The 17,052-nt window shown below is 36.2% G+C and overlaps 2 protein-coding genes across 6 annotated transcripts in view; both read right to left on the bottom strand.

The window, feature by feature from the left end:
- The window catches only part of Osgepl1 (O-sialoglycoprotein endopeptidase like 1), a 35,426-nt gene extending 35,009 nt beyond the window's left edge, over positions 1-417 (bottom strand). For all 4 annotated transcript variants that reach the window (XM_048345099.1, XM_048345098.1, XM_048345097.1 and 1 more), the window contains exon 1: positions 197-417. In XM_048345099.1, coding sequence (XP_048201056.1) covers positions 197-417 — 221 coding nt within the window. The remainder of the gene's footprint in view (positions 1-196) is intronic.
- Ormdl1 (ORMDL sphingolipid biosynthesis regulator 1) lies at positions 306-17,038 on the bottom strand. 2 transcript variants are annotated; one of them, XM_048345101.1, is made up of 4 exons: positions 16,903-17,038; positions 14,751-14,931; positions 9,977-10,128; positions 306-440 (listed from the first exon to the last, which is right to left on the bottom strand). In XM_048345101.1, exons 2-4 carry the CDS (start codon positions 14,922-14,924, stop codon positions 401-403), a joined length of 366 nt encoding a protein of 121 aa, XP_048201058.1. In that variant the 5' UTR covers positions 14,925-14,931; positions 16,903-17,038; the 3' UTR covers positions 306-400. The 2 variants fall into 2 exon arrangements, with proteins under 2 accessions (XP_048201058.1, XP_048201057.1); XM_048345100.1 differs by lacking the exon at positions 306-440 and adding an exon at positions 4,667-6,186.
- Positions 17,039-17,052: the final 14 nt, after the last annotated feature.

Raw genomic sequence — 17,052 nt, 5'->3', positions numbered from 1 at the left:
CATACAATGAGAGGCCTTAAAATACAGGATGAGATGTTTGTGGCTTTCCATATTGGCTGTTAGGGGCTTTTACCCAAAGAAATAATAATTAAGATCCTAAAATTTAACTTGTATACATAACAAATGATTTCAAAAGGAAGGGTTGTTTCATCTCTTTTAAAATAAGGTGGGAATGACTAAAACAATGTCCACTTACTTTAAATGAACTTCAGTTTGGGAATGTATTGCTTCTCCTAAGACATTTCCACTTTCATCCACCACAGCAGCTGCTGTATCATCACAGCTGGTTTCAATTCCCAATACCAGTTTATGAAGAAGTTGTGGTCCAGGATGAAAACTAAAAGTTCTTAAAAGTCCAAAAACTTTCCTTTTTGATGGTTTGGGAAAAATGCCCACTGTCTTATTCAGTATGAACATGCTTTCTACTCTGTAAATAATTCCTAGAAAAAATTACAGAAACAAACCTATTATTTTGAACTACATTAGCAATTAACCCATTAAGCAAAATGAGAAATACTTGTTTTATTAAACTATATAATCTTATAGAATTTAGGAAGTGAGACTCATTTTAAAGACAAGTAAGACCAGAGATGGAGATAACAAACAAATAGTAAACTTTAATTCTACCATTAAAAAAAGAATGAATTTGGGAGCATGTAAGGATGATTAAAATAAAAAAGGTTCATAAACGCCCTAGCAGTCTGGATATAGGAGGATTAATCTGTGTATAATAGGAGTATTTATGAGTATAAGGCTTTTCAAGATGAGAAAGTATGATACAAACTTATAAAAATAATTTTTTGGCAGTACTGGTATTTAAACTCAGGGCCTGTGCTCGCTTAGAAAAGTAATCTACCACTTCCAGCCAAGCCCCCAATCCTTTTCGCTTTTTTAAACAAGGTCTTCTGTTTTTCCTATGTAGTTGGATGACATGTGCGCCCTACCAGTGGAGCTTTTATTGGTTGAAATGGTATATTGAAAACATTTTTGCCTGTGCTAGGTTAGAATAGCATTCCTCTCATTCTCTGTCTCTAGAGTAACTAGGATTACAGGTATAGACCACGATGGCTGGCCAGATACAAATTTTTTGTCGACATTTGTATTTAGTCCTTTGTAGGACCTGAACTCAGGGCCTGGGAGCTGTCTCTGAGCGCCCAAGGTGTGTGTGTGTGTGTGTGTGTGTGTGTGTGTGTGTGTGTGTGTGTGTGTTTTAGTAGCCCCAAACCAAAACTCTAAAACACTTTTTTTCCACTACAGGGGCATGAACTCAAGGAATTTGTGTTTTTGCTTGACTTGTTCTTCAAAGTTAGTGCTCTACCACTTGGGCCACTTCTCCACTTCTTGCTTTTCAGTAGTTATTTGGAAATAAGAACCTCAGAGATTTGTCTGCTTGGTCTGGCTTTCAACCTTGATCCTCAGATCTCAGCCTCCTGAGGATTTTTACAAGGATTACCGGTATGAGCCACTGATTCCCAACTTCAAAAAAGTTTTTTGAGCATTGGTAATAGCACAGGAAAATTTCACACTTGAACAACTATGACTTATTAAGAACAATAAAAATATGCAATTACTTCCTGGCTATGTGTTAAGGTGTGTAGGAAACATTTATGAGTTCCATGTTTAGACGTGGATCCCATCCTCAAGCTATGTCCCGTATTCCATTTTTTTAAAAAAAGGATTAAGAACGTTCGGAAACAAAAATGAAGATAAAATGTGGTATTTTTAAAAAGGCAAATGGAGCACAAAAATTTAATTGCATTGCTGTAATCCATCCTTTAAACAACAGTTTAGAACACACATGCACACCTGTCAAGATTTGGTTTTCTAGTTTAGAAAGTCATCACAAGTTCAACCTAAAGGGCACATCTTGACTAAACCACTGCAATCTAACACATTTTCCTGAGTTAAATTTACACTTTTGCCTGTTTGTCATAATTTCCTTTCCTGGTCCTTTTCCCCTCCTCTAAATAATAGACTATCATTAAAACACTGGGGTATTTTATTTTTTTTTTTACAAAGCAAAGTAGGTCATTTTCCTTACCAAAGAAATGGGCAAAACTGGGGATTCAGGTCAAAAATGGCTCCGTGGTAGAACGCTTGCTTAGGAAGTGGAAAGCCTGGGATTCGATCCCCAGCATCGGAAAAATGAGGCAAGGCAGCGAAAACTATTATAAGGCCATGCAGAGATTAGACGCACGACCTACTTGCGGAGGACCGTCTAGAGAGCCTGGGGCGGCAGGGGAATTAGACTAGCGCTAGGTCAACGAGGGCACGGATGAGAAGAGCATCACTGCGGCCAAGAACGCTGCTCTGCAGCGAACCCGGTGACCCGGGCAGGACTTTCGACCCGGTCAGAAGGGAGAGGTGCGGGCCGGACCCGTCTCCTCAGGTGTGGGTGGCCTTCCGCAGTGAGCGGTGAATAAGCCCACCCACCTTCTTGCAGATTCTCGTGTCCAGCTCGTGCGCGGACTCGTACCCTTTCCCAGCCCAGGCCACTGCGGTCCTCGCTCCGCACCACACAGAAAGGCGCTCGGAAGTGACGTCATGAGCCCCGCTGGCTGCTGGTGCTCCGAGGACCGGAAAGTTTTGTCCCGCACTTTGTACGTCCGTCCGCTCTCACTTCTCCCCGACAGGCAGCCAGCCAGGCTCCCATGGCTACCCAGAGGATAAAGAGTAGGCTAGCACATTTTGCAGCGCTTTGCGGCATTCTACTTTTGCCTTTGGCTGAAGTCTCCACTGTGAGAAGAGGCAGAGGTACACTGTCATTTCGTGTTACGGGGACTACCAGTAATCAAAAGGTGGTGGGGCCCATATACCTAATACAGTGCTTTCAACTGGAAGCGTGAAGAACAGGGTCTCCTCTAAGAATCTTTAGAATCCCCACGAGAACGTTAGAACTTCTAGTCCAACAGTGTAAAATCATTACCGTACTCCCAAATCATGAATGAAATGTCTGAGGCTGACTTAATTTTTTTAATCTAAAAATAGGCAAGCAAATGGCAGTGGCGGAGTTTTTTTTTCTAAATAGTTTTTTTTTTTCGTAATGAATTATATATAGCTCTTGCTTACTACATATGCAACTGTGTAGTTATGGACTCACTTTATTGTACCTCTTTCAGTCTTGGTTTGTCAACTTCTTACAATTTCTCTGAGTGGATTTCTCTGCAGTCTTCTCCCTTGTTAAGCTTTAAGGTTTTAATAAAGCAAAAGATTTTACAAAGCAAGGTTGGCTAGAACCAGCTCATTTGTGCCTTGCAGAGTGTGAAGCTCAGGGTATATAATTTAAAAATAGAGCCTAGGACATAGATACAAGCAAGTAGATGCACAATTAGCACAATATTTTTGAGATGTTTTCAGTTGGAATGATTGTTTTTTCAAAGCCTTTCACTTATATGTAACAATGTCAATAAACTTACACTTATCTGCCAGACGCTGGTAAATTAAATAAAATCCCCATAAGTTCTTAGTACTGTATGTTCTGTTTTACAGAACTTCATATTGAAGATGTCAGGTTTTAGTCACCATAAGTTAATCAGGGACATGGCTATCAAAAGAGCAGAAAGTGGATGTACTCAAATTGATGATGGTTAAATTGAAATGCTTTGTACAATGATTTTAAGATAGTAAAAGTTATACTGAAAAGATATAGACTGTATTAAAGAAAAAAGTATCCATAAAAGAAGTGTTACTGTATTCACATCATCTTATTGCCAGAAAATTCCAGCTCTAAAAAAAGTGTAACTTGTGAAGTTGGAAATTTCCTTATTTAGTACAACCATTCAACTACATGTTAAGGTCAGGACCTAGGAATCACTTTAATTTCCTCCTGCCATCCTATATTCATCAATGTTTTGTGAGCTGCTTGGAGATACTTACAGAATATACCCCAAATCTGTCTTACTTCATTAACTTCCTCAGATATAAGCTATTTCTTGGAATAGCTTCTCAATTTTTCTTCCTGTCTTCAGTTCTGTGATTTTCAATGTTAGTGTTGATAAAATTAGAACCCTTTAATATTTTCTGTAACTCTCCAATAATTTTTTCATACTTAGAATAAATTATCTGGCTTCTTTTGCAACTTCTTAGACCTTATTCTGTAGCATTCTACTTTGTGTTAGTTATTTACAATTCCTTTAGATGTCTCATTCATCCTCAAACATCTCATTTCTGTTCTCACCAAGTCTTCAATAATTGTCATTACCCCTAGTAGGAATCTTTGAACTAGAGTTGCTTTTTCATATTTGGAGAGTTTGTGTTCAAATGTTAAATAGGATCCTGAGGACAGAACTTCCAAAGGTAGTTCTATCACTTGTTTTATTTTTTTCCCATACCATTTATCACAGTTTATAAAATAGAATGTATGTCCTCTTAACTAGATTAAGGACTGCAGGGAAGGGAACTGGTTTGTCTTGCTCATAAAATCTGTAACACTGGATGTAATACTTGGAACAAAGTGAGCCACCAAACATCTATTAAGCAAATATTTATAAACCATTGAAAGGGAAAATTGAAAAAGGCTTCCATTTTTGAATTATGTGTAAACACTAAGCTTTTTTAGATAAACTTTAAAATGAAGTAAAAGAGGAACCTTTTTAGTTATTTAATCTTAAAAATAAACTTGAAATGGCAGTATAGTTCTGATGACTGTATTGGAAAGCTTTTGAAATAATCTTACACCAAGGAAATTTTTTATTAAAGTGTGAATTACCAATTATTTAAAAATACACGGGAAAACACAAACATACAAAGGCAGTATCATACAACTGATTTCTAAACTCAGTATTTTTGAGATACGAAACAATGATCACTACCCTACAAGTCAGTTTACTGACATAAATTGATTTTTAAGTTGGTCTACAACTGTTTGCTCAATTTTGCTTATGCTACTGAATTTTTCAATTTTATCCTATATCAGAAGTTTTTTGATATGTAGTACTTTTTACTTATTTTTTTATGTGTTTACTTCTAAAAGTAGTATAGAGTTGATTTTTGGAATTAATCTTAGGAAGGTTCCCTAAATGAGAGTAATTCAAATACAGTTGTTCTCTGTAAATAATTGCCATTTGGGATTATCTACAAAAAGACCCACATATTTAAAAGGCAACATTTTAATGGGCAAACTATAAGGGCTGGAGGCAGGATTACTAAAGAAAACACAATGCTATCCTACTACTACTAGTTTCAGGTCGACCACAGGTGACTTTATAGTTGCCCATTTTATATGTCCTTTTCTAAAGTAACAGACTTTACCAATTATGTTACTCATCCAAATAAATTGACCTTTAAACTATTATACTTGAGCTGCTTGAAATAAACTGTTCTCTTAATTTAAGAGCCCTAAAAGTAGTAAACCCCATTTTGTTCCAAAATTAGAATGCTGAGTCAAAGACTGCCTATAAGATAAGATATGTGGCTATCTTCTAATCCTAATCAGTCATGAAGAAAGACCTTCAAGAGCTCTGTAAACTAATAGATGCAGTAATGACTTCAGCTATCAACACACAATAATGAGCCAGCAGAATCAAAAGGGCACACTCTTCAGGGAGAAACTGGCATGTCTAAAACAAGAGGGTAAATATCCTCATATAAAATAAGAATGTATGGGAATAAAAAAAACCAACTACAATAAACTTGTACAGAGATGATTTTGATTTTTATGTAAGTATATTTAAACTACCTGTGCCCAAATGACTGGAAATTTTCTTTTCTTTTTCTTAACATAATACCTATTGGTGATAAACTGGTCCTAATTCCTTGTAAAACTGTTATTCCTTGGATTTATCTACTGTACCCTCACTGTACTGCAATTAATTTATAAGCTGGGCCTGCCCAGCCTGACTATAAAGCCTCTTTAGAAATAACCAGATGCATTAAATAAAGGCATCTTTCAGAATTCTGCACTTCAAGACAGCATATGAAGAACCAGCAACTGGTCCTCCAATGTAAACATCTCTCATTTATATTACCAAAGAAAGAGAGTGCAGTTTACTAACTACTCCTTCCTTATAAGAACCTCAGTAGCTGCAAGCAGTTTGTTTTTGCAAACCATTTCAATACTTATTAATTCCAAAGATCCGAACACCATGTAGTTGTGGCATTTTGGGAATAAGCACACTCAGAAGAGAAGCTGTATTTAGGATGAAGTGAGTTGGATCATACTTCGTATAGAAACTTGCCAGAAAATATCTGTAGAGATAAAAGAATACATATAATATCTAAAAATGAAATTACTTAGAGTTAAAACAATAAAAGGCCACAAAACACAAATTCCTAAAAGTAAAATCATAACTGAGCACTGAAATAAAAGGAAACAGTTTGGGCCAAGGTTTGATTTGGGATTTAAGATTTTTGTTTGAGGTATGCATTTTGTATCTCTGCAATTGTATTGAATGCATTTAAGAGTGTACTGTTATTTAGCATCCTTTAAAGAAGGCTATCAAAAGTGGTTTCATATGTGTTCTTAAGTTTCAGGTTAGTTTTCTATTTATAAAATCTGGATCCAAGTGTTGATCATGTTCTCCAAGAATTTTAGACTCACCTAAAGTTTAAGAACCACTGATGTAAAGCTTCAAAGTTAGGATTAGGTACAGTGGTACTATTCCACATATTTGAAAGAAATACTTGGCTATTCTCATTTCCATAAGAAAAATGAACAGGTCTTAAAAATAATCTTCACTTAAAATCTGAAGGACACAGTTGTAAAATTCCAGCTGTTTTAAAACAAAGTTGTGTATAGACACCCAATATCTGGCATTTCGTTTTAACAAGTATCAATTACCTTTACGACCATAAATTACTAAGTCCAGATACATTATTTGTGAGTGCCTTAACATAAGATACAAAGAATAAAATAATACCAAGAATAAAATATCATGTCTTACTTGATAAATAAGACATTCGTTAATTTCTAAATAAAGTTTATCCTATTACTTTTAGAATACTCAGGGAAATATTTAGTAGCCTTTCTTCTAGCTACTGTCATTAGTTTCTCCTACAGAAAGGTAAATGTTTTGTGTAATATGCTTAGAAAGAACAACTGTCTGGGAAAATTGTACACATCATTTTCAGAACTACATAGGCTGAGTAATTCTACAGTCTTTCACTTATTTTACAAAATAGCCAGAAAATGTTCTCAAGAATAAATCATATTCCTCAAAATTTTCTTTAAATTCTTCCTTGCTGCTTTCATATACTTGAAGACTGTTTTGATATTTACTTCACTGAACAAAACAATATTTACATTTAGTAAGCTTATGTGATTTGCCATTTTTATTATGAGCTTAATGGAGAATCTGATAGATTGGAAACAATCTTGCTTTGGATTCTCCACCATACACAGAGTAGGCAATGTTTGCTTTATTGCATTTCAATGGAAAGAAACTCTATCAATTATATTAATGTAATCCTGTTCTTAAAAAAACGTAGGTGATAGACTGAGGGAATAAAAACCCAAGTGGGAATCAGTGAGAACACATTTATTTACTTGCACAGTTCTTCAAGGTGTATGTTAGAATAAGACCTAAGATGATATGGTTTAATCTGGACTCAACTCTAAATAGCTGAATTAGCTTTACCTTCTGAGTTTGTTCTTTAAACACAAATTTTGAGAAATATAAAAATGAGAAAACACTTTGAAAAATACTGGGGCTAGCAACAGCACAAGGTTTGCTTAGCTGGGTTCAATACTCACCACTACAAAAAATATCCATCTATATAAATGGGTTTAAATTCTATTTGTTCAGTGATGTAAAGAACTTAAAGTATATGAAATCATAACTGTGGGTCAGAACTACATTTCTAAAAATGTGCCCTTATTAAAATTTCAGTATATGTCAAGCTTTTTCTTTTTACCTATAATACAGTTCTCTACATAATCAGAGTTGAAATAACTGAAGCTTTTAAGAAAACAAATGGAGCAGAACTTAAAATCCTAATTTAAGAATGCCCAAATAACTACTATTCTTGTTATTGCATTTATTTTTTCTATATCATGTTTTATTCATATTGTTTTAACATTTATTTTGTTCACCTGAAAAATGCCTTTTAAAAAAATCTACCCAAATCTACTCATTCTCAAGTCCCAGACCATATAATAACATCTCCACAAGTATTCCAGCTTTTCCAGACTTCACTGAACATAGTATTAGGTATAACCTGTGTGGTGCATACCATACCTACAATCCTAGCAAGCAAAGGAAGGGTACAAGTTTAAGGCCAACAAAATGAGTTGGTCAGTCACAATTACAAGGCCTTGTCTCGACCACTCTTCCCCCTCCAAAAAATATACAACATATGTATTGGGTGTGTTAAGTGACTGAGATTCAAAGTTGAAAGCTATGTCAAAAAACCGTGTCAAAAAACTGACCACACAAAAAAGACATATGTAAAATATTGCTATCATATGCAAACAATATGTGTGACTCAAAGTAATGCTTTCATGAACCCATATGAAGAAAAAAATGCTATATTATGCATAAAAAAAACAAAGAGGACTGGAAATGTGGCTTAATGGTAGAGTGCTTGCCTAGCATGCATGAAGCCCTGGGTTCGATTCCTCAATACTACATAAACAGAAAAAGCCAGAAGTGGCATGTGGCTCAAGTGGTAGAGTGCTACCTTTGAGCAAAAAGAAGCCAGGGACAGTGCTCAGGCCCTGAGTCCCAAGCCCAGGACTGGCAAAAAAACAACAACAACAACAACAACAACAAACCCTACCCTAAAAGAAATGGCATTTTGTTAGAATCAATTTAAACAAAGGCACAAAAAGAATACTACCCATGAAATATTTAAGAAATGTTGCTTAGAAGAGCTTGACCTGCTGGGTGTCAATGACCCATACCTGCAATCCTTAGTTTCTTAGGAGGCTGAGAACCAGCCCACTCACAAAAGTTACACAAGTCTGACAGACTCCATCTTAACCAGTAGAAAGGCAGGCCAGAGGGGTTACTAAATTGGTAGAAAGCAAACTGAGTGTGCAAGGCTCTCCTTGAGTTCAAGTTCTGGTATGGAGGAGCAGGAGTGTGTGTATGTTTGATCAAGTGGGAAGTTGAGTAAAGATAAAATATTTACATAAAGGAAAATTGACATAGGAACAATTTTGTGGAGGCCCCTGAATATTGCATAGTAGAAAGAAGTTAAATATCAGATACAAGAGTAAATGTTTTACAAATAAATAACTCATTTATTTCTTATAGCATCAAGATTAAGTTAGGCATCATTAGCTGGTTCTTAAATATGAGCAAAACAAGCTGACTAAATCATAGATCCAGAATTCAGCTTAGGTCTAACCTACATTGAAAACCTAAACTATTTTAAATAAACCATATTTTCTTCTTCTCAGGGGTTTGAAATAGGCTATCTACGTAGGCTGCATGACCAATTAAATTCTTATGACCATCTAGATCATTGTTTAAGGCCATTAATCTGATAGGAAATACAGAAAATTAAATGCTTTCATTTTCTTGTAATAAACTTACCATCCTAGAATTTCTTGGTACAGTGACAAGCATGTAATTTTGTCTCTAACTGTACTTATTAAAGTCAAAGTAGTTTTTTATTAACTTGCTCAGAATTTTATCTGTTCCTGATTTCTCTGAATACTATTTCCACTCAAGGAACAAGAGTTCTTCAGAGAAATGGCTGATTTCAGGCTTAACAGGGAAAGTATATCTGAACATAGGTATAACCTTGTAGTTTGTGGACATGTCAAAAGAACACAGAAGTGAGCTTCAGGGCCTATTGATCAGCCAAATCTCAATCAATGGAACAAAATGACTTAAGTTTATTATGACAAAAATAAAACAAATAAACAAATGGATGGGAAGGAAAATAATTTTTGATTGAGCATTATACTCCATCTGACATAGCTACTAACTGAACATTTTTCAACAAAATATTCTAATTTAATATGGCACACTGGGTACCTCCTTGTGATGGTATCCAGCCTTCTTTAAGCCTAAGTATTTCAATGACTTACAGAATTATTGGAGAAATTGTGAAAAACTTCCGTGAAGATGTAAACTGTACTCCATAGTCGAGTTGTTCCCAATGAGTTAGGAGCCTTGCTTTACCCTGGTCAGGGGTTTCAAAAGGTGTTCCTTTCACTGCATGCAAAAATACATACATCCCCTGAAAAATAAGCAATGGGGGTTGGGGTGGGGAATATAATCAATATCAAACAGAACATTAGTCCTTGCCAGTTAGCTTTTTTTTTTTATTTTTGAGGAAAGTACAGAAGTTATTAACTTCTCTTTATGTAGACATCTACGTTAATGTTCTAGGCAGATACAGCATTTTTAAAAAAAATTTTCTTTCATAGCATGTTAAAACCAATGTGCATCTGCATAGTAAATCCACAACACTGCTTTGTAACGTCTCATCTTAGTTCCTGATCTATTTTAAATCTGTCTCCTATTCTGCTCTTTGTAGTAACGAGAGACAGCTCTACATTCTTCTTTTTTCTTCCTTTATTGTCCAAGTGAAGTACAGAAGAGTTAGTTTCATATGTAAGGCAGTGAGTACATTTCTTGTTCAACTTGTTACCTCCGCCAGTTAGCTTTAAGACTGCTCCAAGCTATTTGTGACAGTGTATGATTTATTTTGGTAAAGTACTTAGGTTTCCAGTAATAGTGAAAGTTATAGCCAGTTTCTATATAATAAAGCTTTCTGGGATTTATAAATTTTTTAAAATAAAAATCAATTAAGAAACAAGTAAAAGTAACTTGTTTTCATTAAATTGAAAATAACAATTATTACTAAGGTAGCTTCAAAAATTATTTCCAAACATCTTTCTTAGGAAAGATGAAATAAGTAATAGGGTTATCTTTTCCTATTGATTATGAAAATTTTCTCTGTAGTGTTGTATTAGTAAGTCTGGTGACTTTTGTACAACAATAAAGACAAACAGAATAAAAATAGTAAAATCTGTCTGTTGGGGAAATTTTTTTGAACATTTTAATATTAGGAATACCTCTGTTGGGGAAATATTTAGAACTAGGAATGCCTTTGCCAAAATACTTCTCTTTTAAAGTAATAAAGGTCACTTCTTAATCTAATAGGTGTAATTTAGTCACCAGGATTACTGAAATCACTGTAGTGGTGTCAAAATATAAACATTAAATGTTATCATGAAATAATATTCCATCTAGAAGCCATGATGACCTCATCATATTTTTCTACTTCAGCTTTTAATAAATATATAGAAAAATTAGTGATTTTCAATTTTATGTCTTACTAGGTTAAGAAATCCCTTTATTTTTTAGTGTGTTTTAGAGTCAATTTACTAGACAATTCAAAAATTGTTTAGCTGCTGTAATACCTAAGCTATGAAGGAAAAGACTGAGGTAAGTAAATATTTAATGAAGAGGCTTTATGTTATATGTATGTACACGAAACTAAGTAACATATGTCCTAGCCTCAAAAGAAAGTCTAGTCTTATAAAGGACAGTAAAAAGAAAACAAAAGAGAAAAGCCAACTGGAAGGAAGGCCAGAAAGAAACTATCAAAGGAATAATAGAGTACTAAAGAAATGCAGGAGGAAAAGGTCCCCTGTTGCTGATACAACCTGTTTTGTGCTACCATGTCAAGTACCTCATTCTTGAAGGTTCAGTTCAGATGACAACTCCTTAGTGAACTCTCATTGACAACTAAACCCCTATTTAAGTGCTTGTCTAGAATTTCACTGAAAATCCTTTACTTGTAGGGCAATAAATTGGGTTTGAGTTATATGAATCTCTTAGGAGCCAGGCCTAGTACATACACAGTAAGTATTAAATGTGTTGTAAGATGTCTTTAAGATAAGGAGTGTTTATTCTATAAACACTAGGGAAACATTTTTACAAGGGTTTTAAAGTGAACAATGAGGCAGAAAGTATGTGTGCCTTTAAATTCTCAGGAATTTAATACCTCTAAAAATATAAGAACCTCAATTTTAGACCATATATGTGTTAGAATCTGCCTAAAAGCAGAACAATTTTCTCAAGACCACATGCAGGTAGCAATGTTTTGAGTACAATATTCCTGTCATATAAAAAGATTCAAGTTCGATCCTCACCACAAGAATACAAAAGAAAGAAAATTAAAATCTTTTTGTGATCATGTATCTTCTACCCTAGAAATTTTTCATTTGTTCTTTACTTTTTATTCGTTTTTTCACATATTAATTGTACAAAGGTGTTTCACCATAATTCATACACAATTACAGTCAGATTAACTTCCTCTATTACTTTCTCTACCCCACGATCCCATATTTTTAATAGTTTTTTAAATAGTATAGTTTGTTAAATAATGCCAGTGATGAATATTCATGTATTAAAAGTATGTGTCTCATGGCTAAAATTTAGTAAAAATATTCAGTAAAGTAATATAAGGAGAACTCTATCTCATTGTTAAGCTGGGCTAAAAATCCTATAGGGTATTAACATTATTTTTGGAAGAGTGAACTATATAGCACTGTGTAAAAATAATTACATAAGCCAGGTTCTGTTGACTCACAACTGTATTCCTAGCTACTCAGGAGGCTGAGATGTGAGAACTGCAGCAAAGTCCATAGGAATCGTACCACCAATTAACTACCAAAAGGTCTAGAAGTGAAGCTGTGGCTCAAATGGTAGACAGTAGTCTCCAGTAAACAAGCTTAGGGACAGTTTCCAGGCCTTGGACTGGCACAAAAACAAAATCATGTGGTTTTCTATTATATGATTCTGAAAGGCACGTATAGTATCTTTTTCTACACAAATAAAACAATTAGTTTTATTTCCCTATATTTAAAAGTATTCACAATGTTTCTGACATTTTTAATTGGTTTAATGTAAGCGACCTTTTTGAAGGAAACCTAATTTGGGAGTCATGTAATTACTCTATCTATGGTTGGTTAAGTTTAGAATTCTACTGTGATGAACTAATAAGAAAGAAGTCAGTAGTTTCCTTCTACATGTGTCAATCACCTACTATTGTCTGTATCTGGTCATGGTCATCTACTGTGTTCAATCTCAGCAAATCAACTCAAAAATATGGGTTGGAGATGGCAGCCAAAACACATTTAAAGATGTGCCAGTGGAGAAAAGATGAAGACTAATTCCTTTAACCAACACATACATACAAGTATTAGAAATGAAGAAAAGAAAAAAAAAAGACAAATGGTTAATTATAAAACCATGATAAATATGTAATGATAAAATGCAGAGTTGTACAGGCTCTTGCTGCTGGGCTGGATACTTTTGCTGGACAGGTAGGAATTGTTAGAGGTATTAAAACAGTAGAAGAGTTTAAGCCAAAGCAAACATGATTTTCCTTATTGCTAGGGCAGAGCCTGCGTTTGGAAATGACTGATAGAAGGAAGTTCATTTTCTCCTTCTGCACTGCTATGAGCTGGTCTTGCACACCACACAAAGAACTTGGGATTTTACCATAAATGCAGTGGAAAGTCCTTGAAGGATTTATAGCATGACTGGAGAGATCATACATTAACAAAATATTTCTCTGTTGAGTTGAAATAGAGGTGAGTAGAGAAATATCAAAAAGTATATTTGACTTGTAGTAATTTATTTTAAAAAAAAAGAGGGTGTGAGCAAGCTTTTAGTAGAGCAAAATAACAAACAGGTCTAAACGGTTAGGGAATATAAAGGAGTTTATATGTTTATTTTAACAGCACAGTAATCACCTGTCCTAGTTTGTACAGGATGTTTCTGGCTTATCGACTAGCTTGGTAAGTTCAGTTTATTCTTGTTCGGTTTAAGATGTAAGGTAGTCTACTGATATAAACATAAGCCTTGAAAGGTGTTGTGGTTTATTCTTGCAATCCCAGCTACTTGGGAGGCTGAGTTTGAGGATCGCAGTTCAAAGCCAGTCTGGGCAGCAAAGTCCATGATACTCTTATCTTAATAAACTATTCAGAAAACACTGGAAGTTGTGCTGTGGCTCAAGTGGTAGAATGCTAGCCTGGAGCAAAAGAAGCTTAGGGATAGCACTCAGGCCATAAGTTCAAGCCCCAGGACTGGCACACACACATACACATAAACACAGACAAGCCTTACTATTCTACAGAAAAACCTGAAAACATGGATAGACTAAATAGCCTGGATCAAATAAATAGCATAAAAAGGGAGGAAGAAAAAGAGCTTAGGACCTGTTAGCAGTATTTAAGAGATTAAAAAAAAATAGGGGCAGACTGTAGGAGGAAATAGATAAATAAGAAATACATCTATTTAAACTGTGATCCCACAGGAACTAAAAGAAGAGTTTAATAAAGTGAGATGACTTGTTTCCTGTTTACATACCTCTACTCCAGCTACCAAGGAAGGTAAGGTAGAAAGACAATTTGAGCCTAAGGGTTTGGAGGCAGCCTGGCTGCAAGTAGTTGAATTTTACCATACAGAGTTATATAAAATAACTCTAGTTGCAGCTTGGTGCTGGCTTTGACAGCACCACAAAACAAAGCCCTAAGAAACATCACTAAGCTGTGTTTTTTTGTTTATTATATACTAAGAGTGTTTATATTGCTATATAACATCCCCCCAATTCATCTCCAGAACTTTTTTCATTTTGTGAAACAAATTATACCTATCAATTCCATTCTTTCTTCCCCTTAATTTAGCAACCACTATACCATAAGGTTTTTATAGATTTCTTTTTTCCCCCAGAGCTGAGGACCGAACTTGGGGCCTTGCTCTCACCAGGCAGGCACTCTTCCACTGAGCTAAATTCCCACCCCCCCTAAGGTTTTTAATGTTTAAAATAGTTGAAATACTTACCAAGTTATGTATAATATTTGTTAAGGTCCAAGCAACAGGAACACTGAAGAAGGGAATGCTGAGTAAGACAATATGAAGCAAGCCAACTCCCAATGCATAGGTCAGCCACATCCCCCGGCTGTTCATTACACGGGTATTTGGATTCACTTCACTGTGGGCCACTCCAACATTCATGTTTGCTCTGTAAGAAAAATAGTGAAATGAGTTAACACTAATACAGCTGGAACCTAAGAGTAAAGACCTCTAATTCTGATATGACAAAATGTTACCAAGATGTATTTCTGAAACAAAATACACACCTACCGCACACAACCTCCAAAATACGCTTCTTACAGATGCTGCCATAGGCAATTAAAAAAAAATCTCAACATCTATCATAAAATAAACCACACTTATTTTGTGGTTTCCTTTTCTAATGCTTGTCTTTAAGCGTGTTAGTTTTACTAATGTAATCATGAAAAATGCAAACTGGAAGAGAAAATCTACATTTTAAAAATACATGAACAGGGCTGGGAATATGACCTAGTGGTAGAGTGCTTGCATGGCATATTTGAAGCCCTGGGCTCAATTCCCCAGGACTACATATATAGAAAAGGCCAGAAGTGGTGCTATGGCTCAAGTGGTAGTGTGCTAGCCTTGAGCAAAAAGAAGCCAGGGATGGTGCTCAGGCTCTGAGTCCAAACTCCAGGACTGGCAAAAAAAGAAAAATACATAAACAAAGAAAGAGCCAATAGGTAAATTTCACAGAAGAATAAACCTCTTTAGTTATACAAAATTAATGCATTTCATGGCCATATTGACTATACTATGCTTTGATGGTTCTGCCTCCTGGTAGTCTAGTCATTTTCTGTTTTCAGGTTTGTCTATTGTTAAGTTTCCATACATATGAGAAAGTATAGGATTCTTATCTTTAATTTTACCTAACATGATAATCTCCAACAGGATAAACCAATATAAACAAAAAAAGCTGAAACTAACCCTGCCAGTTTGCTCTAGTAGCCATATAACTCTTAAGCCTAATAGAACACTCTCTCCCTGGTCAGAATTCAAAGCACATACTCCTTTTTCAAAATTGAACCTGGCAAGAAACAGACCGTTGACATGCATAAGAACCAATTATGGGGATGTTTATTTCTCAGTCTTGTGACACAACTAGATTAAAACAATGAATCTTTCTTCTGAATATTCCTCTAGTCAATTGCTCTAAAATTTTAGTTGTTCTTTTTTTTTTTTTAAAGTTTTCCCATTACTAAAAAGAAGAACTAATATTTCTCAGTTATTTTAAAGATGTTTGTTTAGGTCTAAGAACTCTTTAAATAGCCCTGAAGAATACCTGTAGCCACAAGGAGGGAGAAAACGAGTCAAGATTACATTTGTTACAGGTCCCATTAAAAATAAACTACGTTATAGTTAGCACAGTGAGGAATTTCTCATAACCCTAACCAGCAAATTTCTGGAGTATAAGGTACTTTTTTTTTACTCTTTCAAGAACGCAAGCATAAAATGAAGGCTTCAAGTGATGAAAGTTGCGGTTAAACGAAGTCGCATGTGTAAATTCATGTACGTATTTGTACAGTAAAACACCCATCGTTTATCATCCGTCATTTTTCAAGGTTACATATTACACTTAGAACATACCCCTACCCAATAAGCGGTTGTCCTCCACTTAACGCAGAACGGGAAAAAAAAATACTGGAAAAAGGCCTAAAGAATTAAATCTCTGTTGCAAAACAAAGCGATCTCAACTCGGAAAAACCCTTGCCTTTGCCAGCAGGTGCGCCGCGCCTCTTGGGGACCACAACAAGGAGTGCTTTCGGGGCCAGCCGGCGCTGGGCCTCGGAAGACGGCGACCGGCGGGCTCCCTCAGCGGACTCCCCCGGAGGCCAGGCAGTCCCGGGCAGCCTCCAGCGAAGCGGCCCCCCTACCTCCCCGCTCGCCTCTTGGACGGCGTAGCCGCGCGTCCCATCAGGGCCGCGGCGCGGCTCCTGGAGCAGAGAGGTGAGCGGAGCATCTCCGGCCACTTGGATCGCTGGGCTTGACGGAGCGCCGCGGACGCAGCGGTAGCCTGCTCTGCCCCCGACCCCCCAACAGGCCTACCCTGCCTCCTCAGACCCTGTTCTCCTCAGACCACGGCGGTTTGGTGCTAACTTACCCGCCGTCCCACTCGCGGCAGCCCGCACAGCGCAGGACCAGCCCGGCGGCGATAGCTGCGTCTCCTCACGTACCGAATGCCTGCGAACAGCGCCAGCGCAGCGCCGCTTGCGGAAGTCTTCCGCGCAGGACTCGCCGTCCGCTGATTGGC

The sequence above is a fragment of the Perognathus longimembris genome, chromosome 4 (genome assembly GCF_023159225.1).
Source record: "Perognathus longimembris pacificus isolate PPM17 chromosome 4, ASM2315922v1, whole genome shotgun sequence".
Lineage (NCBI taxonomy): Eukaryota > Metazoa > Chordata > Mammalia > Rodentia > Heteromyidae > Perognathus > Perognathus longimembris.
Note: the sequence above shows the minus strand (reverse complement) of the source record. Positions and strands in the feature narration are given on the sequence as shown.

Bases quoted from the DNA above. Each gene is read 5' to 3' on its own strand.
- Ormdl1 (XM_048345100.1), bottom strand. From the start codon at position 14,924: ATGAATGTTGGAGTGGCCCACAGTGAAGTGAATCCAAATACCCGTGTA. The intron at 10,129-14,750 runs GTAAGTATTTCA...CTTATTTTTCAG, and splicing joins CAAATATTATACATAACTTG to GGGATGTATGTATTTTTGCA. The intron at 6,187-9,976 runs GTAAGTCATTGA...TTATCTCTACAG, and splicing joins ACAATTTCTCCAATAATTCT to ATATTTTCTGGCAAGTTTCT.